Genomic DNA, 17,979 nt, shown 5'->3' with positions numbered 1-17,979 from the left:
AAATCAGAGACCAACCTTAATTATTTAGCTACGTAAGTTTGGGGGATTTGGAGACCCCTCTGGTGGAAATGTGTAATTGTACTCAAAATGCAGAAGTACATTTTATAATGTGGGTTGTGATTCGGTCCCCTTCCCCAAGTGGATGAATCTGAAACTTGGTAAAAAATGCATCTTCTGAGGATGTGAGTGAATTATCCACTGTTGTCATCATATCTTCATGCATTTGAGATCTAAACATTGAGCTCAACCTTTTTTTGAGCCTGTGAACACTAGTCTTGCACTTACAAAAATGTCTTGTATGCGTATCTTTCTATTTAGATTAATGATGGTGAGTCAATTCCAAAAGAATCAATTCTACAGAGTCGACTCTCAGCCAATGGCTCTAAGAGTCGAAATGCTTGGAGTCGACTCCTCGACTCTGTCGATTCTGTGTCTTTTTTATTTCATTTGTAATTGGCTTGAGGGACATTTTGACGGCAGGAGTGTGTAATACAGGAAAGAGTCTGAGTTTGAGTAGTGTGAGTTTGTATAATTACCACCTTTAAACAATGCTGGCTGGTACTACAACAAAATAACCAACATTGTGGAAAAGAAGCTGCAATTTGCTTGTATTTCCCAACTTCCTATTCAAATTTACATTCCACCTTAAATGGCACTGCAGTTACATTTTGGCACTGGCATACCATTAAGGTAACTGCTGCATCACTTAAGGTGGACCAGAAGCTGGTGAATACGAAGCCAACTTCAGTCTCCTGAAAAGAGAAACAAGATAACAGTTGGTTCCTTATCAAAGAATTCTGACCACAGTAGTGATTCTCTCAGGACGTTACTCCACCCCTCATTATGTGTAATAAGCATAATTTGCATCATATCACTATAATCCATAGATACTCAAAAATGTTTAGGATGGCTCAATCTCTGCTGTGTAACTTTACCACCAGCTCTGGTGCTTTCTTGGTTTAAGCCCAATCCCATTTCTTATTTTTACCCATACCCCTTGTTTTTGAGTGTCACCTAGTGGTTGAGATCTTTTCCTTTGAAATGGGACCCTCAAATCAAAAACAATGTCACTTCATTAACAGGCTACTAGCAGTGCTTTGTAGGTGACCTTGCCAGTTTGCAGTGATAGCAGCGGAGGGTAAAGTTCAGCAACCTCACTGCTGGGCTTTAGTTACATATAGGGAATCATATGCCTTCAAAGAGGGGATACGACAATTATTTATTATCGCCCACCCCTAATTCTTCAGTGATATGAAGCTGAAGTCAGCTATTCACCAGCTCCCCATTTGAATTTTCCTGTTCCACCTTAAATGGAGCAGCAGTTACATTCTGGCACTTCAGAACTGCAGGACTATTTAAGGTGGAATGTGAAGTTTAGCTAGCTAACTACCAAGACATTAGCATACTATTAACATTTTTTTAAGCTTGTTATGAATAAAACCATAATAAATTGAGACGACATTAAACTAAGTGAATACAATTGTTGTCGTCATTTTTAACTGAGAAAATACTCACATTTGTGGGTTTCTTTGGTCGCTCGCTCAGCCATCTTGCCAGTTTTTCATTTTTTTCATAACACTCTGTTTGGAGTGTGTCTCTGAAAACCTCCGTTTGGAGGGCTGCGTAGCCCCCCCTCTTTCTCAACAAAAATCAGGACATCCTACCCCTAGGTGTGAACGTGCAAAACGGAGGGCTAAGGGCTAAGTGGTAGGGGCAAGGGGTGAAATGGAATTGGGCCTTAAATGAAGTGGATTTGAATTTCATTGGCAGGAGTCGAATCCAAAAAACTGCCGGCGTGCATTACTAATCCAGATATCAGCACTGACTTTCTAGCAGTATCTTAGCTCAAGGGCATTTTTGGACTCTAACCTATTTGCACCAGCTAAGGATACATTTTCTGAGTGAACAACAAATCAATTTTGTATGTCGTTTTAGATAAGAACATCTGCTAAAATGCCATAAATATAAATGGATGGTGATTGTGTGGTAGATAAGAAAATACAAAACACATCGTAGTGTAGTTTTGAAGGCACAGTAACACCTACTGCACATATTATGGAACAAATAAAATCATTTGATCGATGCAATGGCAGTGCATAGGCAGTGCAGATGGCAATGTTAACCTCCCTTCTGGTCTTGGTTCTGCTGTACTTCATTGTCCACCATGGTAAAAGAGTGATGAAAAGGCATTTAAAAAGGCATCCACAGTTTTCCTTAGCTCATGTGCCTGGCTGTTTTAAAACGCAGTGCTCCACTGGCCCAGGTCCAATACAAACCCTTCCTCACCTTATCTACACTCCCTCTGGGCAACCACCGCAGCTCAAGCCAATGTAAATAACCAGGCTCGCTCCAGCAGGGCCCTAAAGCCTCTGAAGTCTGCCTCAGACGTTTACCACACTGCCCACAACTATGCGCTCCAGTCCGGGCAAAAGGGCGACTCAGCTAGATGGGATGTTGTAATTGTGGCTCAGTGGTCCCCAAAGTTCAGCTCCACATTGCACCATTGGAATTGAATCTTAGTCATCTAGCATGATGTATGTTATTCTGTGTCTAAAGTCAGGCTCTAATGCTATGAGGTTGTTGGCTCTCTTAGTTCCAGTGAAGGAAAATCTTAATGCTTCAGCATAAAAAGATATTTTGGAGAACTACGCTTCCAACTTTGTGGGAACAGTTTGGGGAAGACCCTTTCCTGTTCCAGCATGACTGAGCCCCAGTGCACAAAGCAAGATCCATAAAGGCATGTGAGTTTGGAGTTTAAGAACTTGACTGGCCCACACAGAGCCCTGACCTCAACCTCATCGAGCACCTTTGGGATGAGGCAAGCCCTCTCATCCAACATCAGTGTCTGACCTCACAAATGCTCTTGTAGATGAATGGGCAAAAATTCCCACAGACACTCGAAAATCTTGTGGAAAGCTTCCCAGAAGAGTGGAAGCTGTTATAGCTGCAAAGAGGAGATCAACTCCATATTAATGCCTATGGATTTAGAATGGGATGTCTTAAAAGCTCCTGTAGGTGTAATATGTAGGTGTCCCAATACTTTTGTCCATATAGTGTATGTGCATGTGTGCATTTTGGCGGCCACAACGCATGCCATGTTCTCAAGGTTCACTCATTAATTCATATTCACTACACTCAAAAGTAGTCTTTTCTATCACTTGTTTTTAAAGAATGATATAATTTGATAAAGTATTGTGGAAACTGTGCTTTACTACATTCAAAAGTACATTATTTCAGTTATATTATAAATCTATTGACATAAACGAAATCAATCAATACCTTGGGGCAAACTGAACAATAGAAAACGACACACATAAAAAAGATGCTTCTTTAAGGGTTCTTTAATAAAAATGGTTCTACAAAGAACCATTTGCATAATTAAAGGGTTCTGTGCATCATGAAAGGGTTCTTCAGAATGTGCTGTAGACTAATCTATATAGAACCTTTTGGAAAAGGGTTCTATAAAGCACCCAAAAAGGTTCTATTGTTACAATGTTAAGCTTGTTACAATAGGTTCATGGTTCGATATAGAACGATTTTCTTTACTAAAGAACCCTTAAAGAACCATCTTTTTAAGAGGGAACACTTTTAGCAAAAAGGGTTCTATATAGTACCAGAAAAGGGTTCTTTGGCTTGTAACAGTAGTGGAACACGTGCTATATGAAACCGTTTTCAAAAAGGTTCTACATAGAACCATCTACAGCACATTTTTCATCAATCTGTAGAAGCCATGGTGCAAAGAACCCTTAAATCATGCAAAAGGTTCATTGAGTGTTCATGGTTCTTTAAAGAAGCATTTTCTTTAATAAAGAACGTGTGAGTGTAGAAGACATCGACCTGACCCCCAAAAGCAATATTGGGACACTAAAGCAAATGTGGGCACACATCATGTTCAGACCAGGGATCTCCAAATCCTGGGAAAGCCACTGTCCAACATAGTTGACTCAAAATGTTATTAAAATATTGCTTTACAAAATGTAAATGAACCTCTTAAAATCCCAGGCTTATTACATACTAAGGCTTATTATTCAGTAACTACAGTGACTTCAATGCAAACTGGTTTAGCTATTCTTAGTTATAGAAGCATGTAATAAAACTTTGGGCCTGCCAGTGGACCCAGGTCATTTTAGGGGTTAATGAGTTGAATTAATCTGACCAAAAACAGTGTCTCTTGGTAATACAATGTAGGTGAGAAAGATTGCAGATACATTGGTAAACCCAAAATCAAATGTAAATGTACTGAAGTGATGGAAAGAAGATGTGTTCAAAACCTCTGGCTGAGAAAAAGAGAAAATCCACCAAGCCTGGTTGAGAATGTTGAGTTGTACAAACTCATGCACTCCCTGCTTAGAAGACTTTAATCTGTCATCCAAATGAAGGGACATGCAAAAAATACTAACCTAAATAGAATACTTAATACTGACCTACATAACGGAAAGAGACACTAATGCTTGTTCCACTACTGTTTGAGTACTTTTACTTGCTTTACTTAAGTTTTTAATGGTGGTCGTTATTGTTGGTTGTATAACTTTTTTGGATACGAATGAATAAATCATAAATTTATTTTGCAAATTAAAAAATAAACCAGACAGATATTGTATTTAGAGATTGTCCCAAGACCACTTTTGGCTACTCACGTCTTACAGTGGTGCCGCAGTAGTATTGTAGGCACAGATGGGGGGTGTTATGCCTGGTAGAGTTGAATGGGTTTCTGTTATGCAAATGATGATAGCAACTGTTAACAACTGTGCTGGAGATGGAGGAGCCTCCTCAAAGGCAGTTCAGGAACCTTATAGAGCCAGAATTAACAGACCAGCCTTTGGCCTACACACAGGCATGGACTGGCCATTTAGAGGACAAAGAAAATTCCCGATGTTCAGCTAAGTGTGTGGGCCGCTGAGAAAGTGCATGGTTGTTTCTAATGTGGTCCTATATAAAATGAATGGAGACCACCAAGGACAAACAGCATTTGCCGGGCCAGTACTGGAGAGATATGAATGAGCAAATGATCACTTTAGCTTGAAAAGTAAAAAATAAACCAGACATGCATTGTATTCAGAGAGTGTTCCAAGACTACTTTGTGGAACTGTATATATACTGTATATAAAAAGTGCTGTAATTTTTATACTAAAATACACTATATGGACAAAAGTATTGGGACACCTACATATTACACCTACAGGAGCTTTTATGACGTCCCATTGTAAATCCATAGGCATTAATATGGAGTTGGTCCCCCTTTTGCAGCTGTGACAGCTTCCACTCTTCTGGGAAGCTTTCTACAAAATCTGGAGCGTGTCTATGGGAATTTTGGCCCATTCATCCAGAAGAGCATTTGTGAGGTCAGACACTGATGTTGGATGAGAAGGCCTGTCTCACAATCTCCATTCTAGTTCATCCCAAAGGTGTTCAAAGGGGTTGAGGTCAGTGCTCTGTGAGGGCCAGTCAAGCTCTTCCACACCAAACTCACCCAGCCATGTCTTTATGGACCTTACTTTGTGCACTGGGGCTCAGTCATGCTAGAACAGAAAAGGGTCTTCCCCAAATTGTCCCCACAAAGTTGGAAGCAGACAATTGTCCAAAATGTCTTGGTCTGCTGAAGCATTAAGATTTCCCTTCACTGGAACTAAGGGTCCTAGGCCAACCCCTGAAAACAACCCCATAGTATTATCCCTCCTCCACCAAACTTTACAGTTGTCACAATGCAGTCAGGCAGGTGATGTTCTCCTGGCATTCGCCAAACCCAGACTCATCCATCAGACTGACAGATGTGATAGTGATTCATCACTCCACAGAATACGTTTCAACTTCTTTAGAGTCCAGTGGTGGCGTGCTTTACACCACCCCACCTTACTCTTCTTAGCATTAGCTAGAAAGAGTTGCTGAGTTAGCATACTTAGTCTAGCTAGCTGTAGTAGCTGAATACACCAACATGCCATTAGACCAGCCACAATTAAGAACTTTTATTTTGTTTTTCTCAGTTTAAGATAAAAATCAAATAATGTAGACCTATAAAAATCAACTATGTATGCTAATATAAAAAAGTCTTCAACAATTAAATTATGTCAGAAAATGCTGGGTTAATACTCATGACAGACCTCTACAGACATTCAAAATGTGATGTGAAGCACAACGTTATGTCCAAAATAGTAAGTCTATTTTGAACTTCGCAAACTGCAGCTTCTCTAATGGCTCCTTCCCGTCTGCTTCATGCAGCAGCCAGCGACAACTGAATGCAAAAAGTGTGCAACGTTTTCAACCATCTTTTTTGTTGTTTGGGTTAAGGCCAGGCAATATAACAAAAATATAAAATCATTGTCACCATGCATTCACACCAGCAGTGACTTTTTGCCAGTAGACTCTGATTGTTTCTGGACTCCAGCTGACCTCTGGTTGCCATGGTTCCACTGATCAGGGTTATTATAGTTAACTAAACAGTTTGAAAAAACATTGAAACTAAATCAAAACTACAGTTTCCACTGCAAAACTGGCTAGAATGCAAGAATTACTGAGAAAAAATACAACTTTAGTTTTAGTTTTTTCAGTGTGAGAATTAGAGTTTAGAAGTGGATCTCTTCTGTGTTTCTATGCTGTCTATTTGCAGCGTAAGCACCGCTTCCATTCCTCCAACTCTAATATGAACAAACATCTTGGAACCAAAAAAGCAAAAAAACACGTCACTGTGCCGGAGATAAAGCACGTACCATCCTGCTCAATTCCTATTGGTAAATGCCATGTTGCTTCACTTCTAATTTGCACAGAGTTAAACTTTGTTCAACTTTGTCGCATCACTGACTCCGCCCACTTCACATCACCAATGTTCGCGCTACCTCCTGTTGCTGAAAATTGTCAGCGCTCATTGAAAATGAATGATTTCATTTTCAATGAGTGCTGATTTCACCTGTAGCGCCACACCTCTGCCAGTGTGAACTCAGTGTAATAATACTAAGTTTTTCTGAAGTTGTATTAAATTATTACAATGCCAACAAATTGGAACAGGCCTAATTCGCCAGCACAACTGCAGTGCGAAGTTTATGAAAGGCTATATATATACATTTTTTTAGTCATTCTACTTTGTTGTAGTTGTTGTTTACAACAAAATTGGTCCAAACTTCTCTTCATGATTCATGCAGTTGTTCAGTGTTATAGAAGTACAGACGATACTCATGATATATAAAGCATCTTGTTGTAATTCATCATGGTAGTGATAATATATCATCGCCCACCGCTGGTTATATATGCACACTGTGCTGTAGCAGTCCTTTTCATTCTATTGTACTTCCCATTGTAAGCGTATACTCAACTGCCCATAAATCAACTTCGGAAGTAGCAGCTTTAGCTTTGGGACCGTTACAGTTTCCGCAAGAGAATGGCATCTGTCTGCGTGCGTACGTGCATATCTGTGACAGTGTTCTGTGGTGCATAAGTGTGAGCGCCATCATTTTGTGCGCACGTTTGTGAGTGACTGAACGCCAGGCTGACACGCGACATGGTTTCCTTTGTGGCAGGTGCAGTTAAACCGCACTGCTTTTCCTGAGTTATCAAGATGAGCTCACCAGCCGAAGCTCACTAACAAAACACACAGCGTCTCTAAACGCTCAAAACAACTCATTACACAGGCTCTCTGAATAAAATCCGAATTTTATTTGTGAAGCTTCCTCACAATACATCTTTTATATTAACATCTGTCTTTATGAGCCGCAATGAAAAGAAGCCCAGATCGTATTCCCCTTTGATTAAAGTCTCTTTCAGAATTCACCGCCTTTGATATCCTCACGGTTCTCATTTCTAGCAGTTTGGTCTATTCAAATGTGTCTGAGAAATAATGAAGTTTTGTGTGTTTGTGTTTCATACAGGGAGTGCAGGTGAAGTCGGACTACATCCCTCTCCTGCAGTCGCTGGCCTCGTTTGGATGGAAGCTGACCTGTGTGTTGCCCACACCAGTCGTCAAGACCAACAGGTAGCAGGACGCTGTTTCATTGTATGCTGTTATTAGAATTAAAGGGGTACTCTGGCCAAAATGAAAAATGCAGCCATTCCCACATCCACTGTAAACATGTCTACTGACCTCTAATAGTGGTGCTGCGGTAATCTTGATTCACAGCTGTGGGACGTTATGCTTGGTAGAATTGAATGGGTTTCTGTTATGCAAATTCTGATAACAACTGTAACCAACTGTGGTGGAGATGGAGGAGCCTCCTCAAAGTGCAAGACCTTACAGAGCCACAGTTAACAGACCAACCTTTGGCCTATACCCAAGGATGGACTGGCCATGAGAAGGACAATTACGTAAACAAGATTCAAAGAAACAAAGAAAGTACACAATTTGTACAGATGGGGTTGGTCAGCCAGGTCATTCAGTACACTAAAGCAACAGAAGGCTAGCTTAATGTTTATGTACCATCACACACTAGCTAACCAGCAGTCACTCCAGTTCTTAGCCAAGTTACAGCATCTTTGACATGTCCACACTCATGTTATTTGGAAATATGCCTCCACTCACTGTAAATATATGGAAAAAAGTATTGGGACACACCTCTTAATCATTGAATTCTCGTGTTTCATTCAGTCCCATTGTCACAGGTGTATAAAATCAAGCACATAGCCATGCAGTCTGCTTTGTGAAAGAATGGGTCGTTCTAAAGAGCTCACTGAATAAGAGCGTGGTACTGTAATAGGATGCCACTGCTGCAACAAGTCAGTTCACAAAATTTCTTCCGTCCTAGATATTCCACGATAAGCTGATTATTAAAAACTGGAAACGTTTAGCAACCACAGCAACTCAGCCATGAAGTGTCAGACCATGTAAAATTACAGTGCGGGTTGCAGAGTGCTGAAGCGCATAGTTCATAAAAGTTGCCAATGCTCTGCTGATTCAGAGTTCCAAACCTCCTCTGGCATTAACACCAGCACAAAAGCTGTGAGCCAGGAGCTTCATGGCATGGTTTCCATTCCTGAGCAGCTGCATGCAAGCCCTACATCAACAAGTACAATGCCAAGCATCAGTTGGAGTGATGTAAAGCACCACCTCTGGACTCTGGAGCAGTGGAAATGTATTCTGTGGAGTGATGAATCACTCTTCTCTCTCTGGCAGTCTGATGGTTGGGTTTGGCGAATGCCAGAAGAACATTGCCTACCTGACTGTAAAGTTTGGTGGAGGAGGAATAATGCTATGGGGTTGTTTTTCAGGGGTTGGTCTCGGCCCCTTAGTTCCAGTGAAGGGAAATCTTAATGCTTCAGCAGACCAAGACATTTTGGACAATTGTATCCTTCCAACTTTGTGGGAACAGTTTGTTCCAGCATGACTGAGCCCCAGTGCACAAAGCAAGGTCCATAAAAGCATGATTGGGTGAACCTGATTGACCCTCTCAGAGCCCTGACCTCAACCCCATAGAACACCTTGGAACAGACTAGAACAGAGATTGTAAGCCAGGCCCTCTCGTCCAACATCAATGTCTGACCTCACAAATGCTCTTCTGGATGAATGGGCAAAAATCTCCACACACACTCTCCAACATCTTGTGGGAAGCTTCCCAGAAGAAAAGCTGTTATAGCTGCAAAGGGGACCAACTCCATATAAATGCCTATGGATTTAGAATGGGAGGTCAGAAAAGCTGCTGTAGGTGTAATGTGTATGTGTCCCAATACTTTTGTCCGTGTAGTGTAGCAAGCTTAGTCACAAGAAGGGGTTGTTGCGGTTTTGGGGGTCGCTATCTTGTAGTGGGCTGGTCTAGAAAAAAGTCCTGAGCTAAATTTAGTTCCTAGTCCAGCCCTGCTTATAGCATTAACACAGTCTTTCTGTTTTCAAGCAAATCCAATTCACACCTGCACCAAACGCAGCATTAACGTTCCCCATTCTCACTTTTCATGAAAAAAACATCCTGCATGTTTTTAACTCTCAACACATTTCTCAGAATGCACAATATGCAAAATCTCACACGTCGCGTTGAAAATGAACTACTGGTTTCGTAAAGCGTCACAGGGTTGAGAATGAAATATGCAAATGAGTGAATGTGAACGGCTCTATCAAACCACCGGTTTCACTCTGTGTTGAAAAGATGTGTTTTGTCAGAATGTGTGTGTTGTCTTCTCTAAAGTGTAGGAATAGAGTTTCTGCTGTGGAGAATGTACTGCTTTGTGTGTCTGTGTGGAACTTTCAAGAAAACAAAAGGTTTAAATACTGTTACTGCGCAGTGTTCAGTGCCTTTTCTGGGTGGAGAAAGTCTAGGAGAAATTCTACACGAGGTTCTAGCTGTCAAAACACTGTTAAAGAAAGGGCACAGGAGGGGTCAATCGATTACTGGCGCTCTTCAGCCCCAGTGTGTCCAGCTCCCAGTCAAGGAGGGTCACCAGCAGGTCATTACGAACGTAGATTTTCTGTCATAAAGCATGTAAAAGGACTTTTTTTCTTAGTAGTATTTGGTCTGCTGGATGAATAAGGACAGAAATTGTGGATAATTCTCGAACTTCCAGAATGATCCCAGACTACAGTGATAAAGGTCATCTTCATCATGTGAATTGTGAACAGCTCCAAAGAGGCACATTCACATCAGGTGGACGAGGAGAATAACCTATGTTGTTTTGTTCTCTTTCTGTGTTTCTGCCAAAATGATGCCATTGACTTAATATCTTAAAATAATTAATTATTTTGAAATATTGACTTAATATCTGGAAATTTGACTAATTTTTACAAGATTTTTTTCAGATACTATGTCAAAATAAAGTAATTATTTCAGGTAATTAAGTTACAATTACAAGATAGAAAGTTGATATTTTAAGAAAATAAGTAATTATTACAACATAGTAAGTCAATATTTTGGGAAGCTAAGTCATTAATTTAAAATAATCAGTCATTATCACAAATAAATCATTATTTTGTTAAATTAAGTCAATACTTTGAGAACATAACTAATTGTTTTGAGAAACTAAGGCAATATTTAATTATGCAGTTAATGCATGAACATTTTCAGTTACCAGTGTTCTCTCACTACAATACACAGCATGCATTACACAAATACATCACACAGACTATTGGGAAGCCCCTCACTGCAATAAAGAAATCGTGACTGCTAGCGTAGCCCCTCATACAGAGGCTGATAAACACAGATGTCACATTCAGCTTCCTAACAGTAACATTAGCTATCTGTCTTCCCGCTACATTAGCCAGCTAAAGCCATTTCTAACAGCCCACCTTCATCTATCTGCCTCAAAGCAAAGTAGCTTTTCGAAACTTCCTCCCACCTTCAAGACACAGAAGGGGGTCTTTAAACTAGAAAATCTCACTCTAGAGACTACTGTAAGAGGCTAAACGGTATGTTTAGAACAGATGTACTGATGGTGTACCTACAAGGCATCCACACAGTGTGAGAGTAAGGCAGTTTTGTGCTGACAATGTGAGAAAAATTAACCGTGAATTATTTGCTTTAAAACATATGCACTCTCTTATATCAGGGGTGCACAGCTCCGGGCCTGGAAGGCTGGCGCCCAGCAGAGTTTGGTGATTTACCTGCTCAGACGTGCCTGATTACCCTCATCTGTTAAGTGCCAGGTTTAGTGAGTGTGTTTGAGTAAGCTACCAAACTCTGCTGGACACTGGAGTTGTGCACCCCTGGTTTATATGGTCATTCTGACAGATTGCAATACACTGCAGGAAGTGTAGGGAGCGACATGACTTCTGTTGTTTCACTGCACCATAGAACAATCGCCTGTCACGCACATGAGACTCTGAATGTTGGATGCACTGTAACAAAAGTGAGACGAAAGACTCAAGGCCTGGTAACTTTACTAGTTGATTAATAGTCAATAGATTGGTTATTAGAAAAGAAATAATTGTTAGTTGCAGCCTTGTAGGTTGCCTTGTAGGCAATAATGAAAAATGTAACCATCAGTACATCTGTTCTAAACATACCATTTAGCTACTTACAGTGGTGCTGCAGTAGTCTAAAGACTAGAAGACCCTTTCTGATGTGCTTTGAAGGTGCAGTGAAACAACAGAAGTCATATTGCCCTCTACACTTCCTGTAATGTATTGCAGCTTGTCAGAATGACCATATAAGCATTATAAGGCATTACAGAGTGCAATTATTTAAAGTAAATAATGCGTTTATGCATTAATGTTTTCCTCACATTGTCAGTGACTATTTAAACATGTGGCTAATTGTTAAAGCCTCATCACACATTAACAAACTAGAGCTTAGTGTTCCTGATATATTTCAACTGACAGCACAAAACTGCATTACTTTCACACTGGAAGAAATGTGTGGAAGCCTTGTAGGTACACTGGCAATGAGCTGCCATTTAGCCTCTTACAGCGTTGCTGCAGTAGTCTCTAGAGTGAGGTTTTCTAGTTTAAAGACTAGAAGACCCCCTTCTATTGTGTCTTGAAGGTGGGAGGAAAGCTACTTTGCTTTGAGGCAGATAGATGAAGGTGGGCTGTTAGAAATGGCTTTAGCTGGCTAATGTAGAGGGAAGACAGATAGCTAATGTTACTGTTAGGAAGCTGAATGTGACATCTGTGTTTATTAGCCTCTGTAAGAGGGGCTACGCTAGCAGTCATGATTTCTTTATTGCAGTGAGGGGCTTTCCAGTAGTCTGTATGATGCATTTGTGTAATGCATGCTGCATATTGTAGTGAGAGAACACTGATAACTGAAAACGTATAAAGGAATGGCCCTTTAATGTGTAATGTGGACCACTAAAATAATTCAGTCAGCACTTCTATAATTTCCCAAATATTTATTAAACTCACAAATTAATTAATCCCAACTTTTTTCGTTTGTTTACCTTTTTCGGATTGAGCACTTTACGAGTCCTTTTTGACGAGGGGGGTAGCCTGTTCATCTAGTAGGTACTACTCATGCAAGTAGGTATGCCTGCCTAGGCAAACAGGTACGCCTGCAAAAGTTTGAATGCCCCGTATTTTTTACAAACTTTAGTGCACACTGTTTACTGGAGATAGATAGAAGGATGTGCAGGTAACGGCATATAATGTCAATATTGAATATATATGTGCTTATATCGGTACTGAAATAAAGTGTCTAGGTGTGGAGGGTCCAGATGTGCAAGATGCGTGATAGGGGGTACAGAAAGTGCAATATGTACAGTAGGGGTGCGGGAAAAAATCGATTCTTAGATGCATCGCGATGCGGACGTGAACGATTCTGAATCGATTCACAAACGTTAAAAATCGATTTTCTAAATATTTAATTTATACCGTAATGTTGACGGAACGCAAAAGGCGGAACTTGGAAGTGGGTAAGTGCAGCGCCCGGACAGTCTGTGGCGGCACATAACAAAAACACAACTGGATGAGCGAGAAATCCGACCGGCTCCCTCTGCATTAAAGCCAGGTTAGGTCAGGAGTCACAGCACAAATGTTAAGAAGAGCCATTTTGTCCTTTCAACAAAAATCAAACCACCTTGGGAGCCGCAACATTTAATGTCCAGTATGTCTCAGGCTAAACAATATAAACAAGTGCGCAGACCTACTTTGCTCTGCTTTAAGCTTCGCCTACAGCCGCTTTCCTCCCATCTCCGCCAGAAAACCTTTCCTCAAAACTAGAGCAGTTTCTTGTTAAATGTCTCTCAGCTTCGGTTGTTTTACGAGGCTGAAGTCGCTTCTCACTCGCCAGCTGAACTTTCCGGTTCCACCTTAAATTCTGACCGAGGCGCCGAATGTAATTGCGGCACCATTTAAGGTGGAACAGGAAAATTAGAAAGAGAAGCGAGTTCATCTTCGCAACTTTTTAGTGTTTGAAAGTCTCTCACTGCAGATTTAACGTACCAGGAGACCAAGTGCGCTGCTTATAAATGCGAATAAGTCCGTTCATCTCCAAATGTTCGTCTGTCTTTCTCTTTTCCTTTTCGTTCGCTACTCGCTCGGCGAAACCTCGTTGCTACGTGACCTGCAGTTTTTCGCCCCCCTTATCACGAAACCAAAACCGAAGTTATAAAATCACTAAAGAAAACAGGCAGGACGGCTATAAAGTGCTGCGTGGCCATCCATGACCACTGGACCTTATTTCACCCTAACAGCGCATTTTATCGCAGATGAGTGGCAGCAGCGTCTCCAAACCAGAGCAGTGAATGAGAGCCTTCCAGTTCACTTACCACATCACTTCCATTTGTTTTATTAATAAAAGATATTGGACGTAAATGCATTACGGATCATTACAAATATTTTGTTTTAAAACTACAAAGTACTCAGACAGAGAGAAAATAGAAATCATGTATAGAAAAAAAGATGCATCGATAATCGTTTTATAACCGCATCGCAGCCCTCTGAATCGTAATCGAATCGAAATGTGAGGTGCCTAAAGATTCCCACCCCTATTGTACAGTAAGGTGTCCATATCTGCAGATGGATAAAATAAACCTATGATTTAGCGTGAGATTCAGATTCAGTCCTCATCTATCCTCATCCCTCAGCTCTCTTCTCTTGTTCTTCTGGCCCCACTGGGAAGAGTTGAAGAGCCTGATGGCTCTATGGACAAAGATTAACTTATGGGGAAAAAATACAACCTAAAATGTGCTATAACTGTGTGCACATCCCACATTTTATGTTTTATTCTTTTCCAATATCTTAAATTGCAGAATGAGGTCTCTGTAGAGGATGTGTGAGCTTGTTTTTGCTTCAGTAAAACTGGTAATTTGACCAGGGGCGCCCAAACTTTTGCTCACGACTGTATAAATCAGCATTCATCCACCATCTGTCTTCAAAAACCCAAATGTATTTAATTATTTAGTTATTATTTATTTATTTTAGCAATTTATTTATTTATTTATTTTATTCGTTCCATGAGGGAAATTTGTCTTCACTGATGAACTAAGACTAGTTTGCTCAATATCTCTACTTACACTGGAAAAAAAACTGCATTTCTCTCAGTCAGAATTAGAAGCCGTGTGGAATTTCACCTCACGTAGGTTTAAATGTGTAGAGTCACCCTTTGGCTCCGTTTCCCTCATGTCACAGCGTGGATCGAGACAGATGAGTAGTGAAAAGCTCTGGGGTTTGTATTAGACTCGGCTCAGACGTTGATTCTTGGATTTATGCGCGCTCAAAGCAAATCTGTCACCTTGCATTTCTTTCCAGCGTAACTCTGCGTGGAGTAAATGGAACTGGAATGAACACTGTATGAGTTCATTCAGCACCAGCGAGATTTACAATATACGCAGGTGTCAGAAGTCTCAGTAGTTTTAACAGCAGCGTATTCAGCTGGAAGCGTGTGGGGTCGCGGGAACATAGCGTGTAATGCGTTCCTATAGAGTAAAGTGATTGATATCTGGCCCAGGCTTCCGTAGTGGGCTAGGTAGTGCTGGAGTATAGACTGCGAGTCTGCAAGTCAGAGGGCTTGGGGCTATAGTAAATGTCTCATTCAGCCAGGTGTAATGTTTGTTGGGGGGCAGCATGGCCTGTTTGTTCAGTGTAATGGAACGTCAATGGAGCAAATTGATGATTCCTGTAATGGCTCCTGGAAGCTTCCGGCGACGCTAGGTGTAGGCGAGGCCGCGTAATCTCCATCTGTCACCTCAGCACCTGATCCCCGAGCGCCCCCACCCAAACACTGTCATGCTTTCCAAGCCCTTCCATGGTCTCCTCTGATTAATTATGGGGCCGTTTTAAACTTTCACGAAATACCACAACACGATGCCAACCAATACGGCTAATTAATCAAAGCTGTCCCAGATTCGAGAGAGCCTTCACGTCCCGTAGTTGAGAGGGAGCTGCTTATTCTTTATTATAGCACTGCTTTGGTAATTAAGGAGGGATTGGGGGGGGTTAATTGACCGTTTCAAATCATCCTAAGATTTCAATGCACTCGTGTTGTACTAACGACCATCCATATTTCAAAAATTGCTAGGCATTGTGCAGAAGACTACATTTGTCAATTAATTATGGTCTAAATTGTTTCAGGTACGTCTTTTTTTCTGCATAATTAAACGGTTAAGATGTAAACAGAGTCATTCAGAGTGATTTGGTGCGAAATGCTTCATTCTAGAGAAATTGCCGAGTCACAGTGGTGGTGAATGGAACCAGATTTACGCCTCTAAAAACTCCCACGCAAAAAGTTATTACATGAAGTAGTTATCAATACTCTTTCTCATGCCTGAGATTTATGATTATGATTTTTGATAGTTTTAGGAGAAGCTTTTTTCAGACCTGTCACTATTCCGCCATCATCATTATACACCATCACCATCATTACATACTACGAAGACACATGTAGGTATAATGATTATTGTGGATAGTAATTAAAATGGCTATATTTGTGTTGTAGACATGGTGACCCCTGGTTCCTATCACCATCACTGTAAAGAAATCTGTAAGTTTCTCTACAATGAAGCATTTCACATCAAACCACTCTGAATGACTTTGTTTACATCTTAACAACTGAATTACGCAACAGTTTTGAGAAATGAATGGAATTCCCCCTTAAACTGAAGAGTTTTCTGATGATGTGTTATTGTGTGTGGTAATCCCAGTCCTAGCCTTAATCGTCTGTAGAGTCTCTGACCACTAGATCACAGCAGATACAGATTGGTGGTCATTAGCTACTTTTATGTTGTTTTTTGTGTGTAAATAAAAATATATATATATTGGAAAGTAAAATAATCTCAAATCTAGTCCAGTATATAATTTTGCTTACCTTTGAGACTGAATATTGAGAATATTGTAAGATTTTTCAACTTATTTCCTGAGAGTTTCTCTCGTTTTAATAACTTTATTTAATGATAGTGTCATTTGATTGGCAAATAGCCTCACTTATTTCAAGGAATTAACCATACCAGGGGTCAGCAGCCCAAATGTTAAGAAGAGCCGTTTTGTCCTTTCAATAAAAGTCAAACCACCTTGGGAGCCACAGCATTTAATGTCCATTTTGCCATCTTGGCTGTAAATATGTCTCAGTATGTGCTAATATACTAGTATAGGCTAAAAATATAATATAAACAAAAACACAGCCTTACTTTGCTTTGCTATAAGCTTCAGCGCAGCTATAGCCGCTTTTCTCGCATCTCCGACAGGAAACTTTTCCTCAAAAGTAGAATAGTTTCTTGTAAAATGTCTCCTAACCGTGGACTTTTTACAAGGCTGAAGTCGGCTTCTCATTCGCCCATTTGAATTTTCCCGCTCCACCTTAAATGGTGCCTGAGGCGCTAGAATGTAACTGCAGCACTATTTAAAGTGGAATGAGAAAGAAGCTGGTAAATGAGAAACTGACTTCAGCCTCGCGACTTTTTAGTGTTTGACAGTTTCTCGTTGCTCGTTGATGTTTGTCTTAATTCTTTCTAGCTACGAGCTAGATGAGATTGTTGTCTGCTTTGCAATGTTGACCAGCAGTCTGCGCACTGATCTTTAGGGTTAAAGGGTGAATTAGCAGTTCTACGTTACCTACCTTAAGACCATTTTTTGTTAAAACTGTGTTGAACGATCAGCAGAGCTTTATTTTACTGCGAAGGAGGATTATTTTAGTTTTACCTACAAATCTAATTCTGCAGTGGAGCCGCAACAGAACAGTAAAAGAGCCGCATGCGACTACAGAGCTACATGTTGCTGACCCCTGATCTATACACTACCAAAAAGCTGTCAGTAAAAGTCTATATTACTGATATTATTGTTGGTGGTCAGTATTGAAATGGCATTAAACTTGCTGAAGAATGCATACTGACTTGTTTAGGACGCAGGGCTTGACTTGTGGCTCTCTGGACCACACTCTTGTTTCATGAAAGACCTTTGTTTTTCAGTGATATGGGCCCTTTAATGGGGTGAAGCTTAGAGTTTCTTTATGAAAGTCTTGTTTTCTCCTTTTTGACTTTTAAGCAGGAATCCCTCTGTTTAAATATCCGGCTCCATCAGTAGAGTGAACCAGCAGCAGGCAAAGCAGGGGGTAAACGAGGCATTTGGTGTTGATTGTCAGCTTGTGCCGTGATCTAAAGCCCATTTGATGTTGGAGGATTGTAGCTAAGGCGCTCTCGTAGACC

The 17,979-nt window shown here is 40.6% G+C and overlaps 1 protein-coding gene across 3 annotated transcripts in view; it reads left to right on the top strand.

Annotated features, from left to right (window-relative positions):
* Positions 1 to 17,979, top strand: part of LOC118799217 (raftlin-like) — a 146,300-nt gene that overhangs the window by 113,558 nt on the left and 14,763 nt on the right. For all 3 annotated transcript variants that reach the window (XM_036558956.1, XM_036558955.1, XM_036558954.1), the window contains exon 8: positions 7,857 to 7,960. In XM_036558956.1, coding sequence (XP_036414849.1) covers positions 7,857 to 7,960 — 104 coding nt within the window. The remainder of the gene's footprint in view (positions 1 to 7,856; positions 7,961 to 17,979) is intronic.

Source organism: Colossoma macropomum, unplaced genomic scaffold (assembly GCF_904425465.1).
Source record: "Colossoma macropomum unplaced genomic scaffold, Colossoma_macropomum, whole genome shotgun sequence".
NCBI lineage: Eukaryota > Metazoa > Chordata > Actinopteri > Characiformes > Serrasalmidae > Colossoma > Colossoma macropomum.
This window is presented reverse-complemented; position numbering and strand designations above follow the sequence as displayed.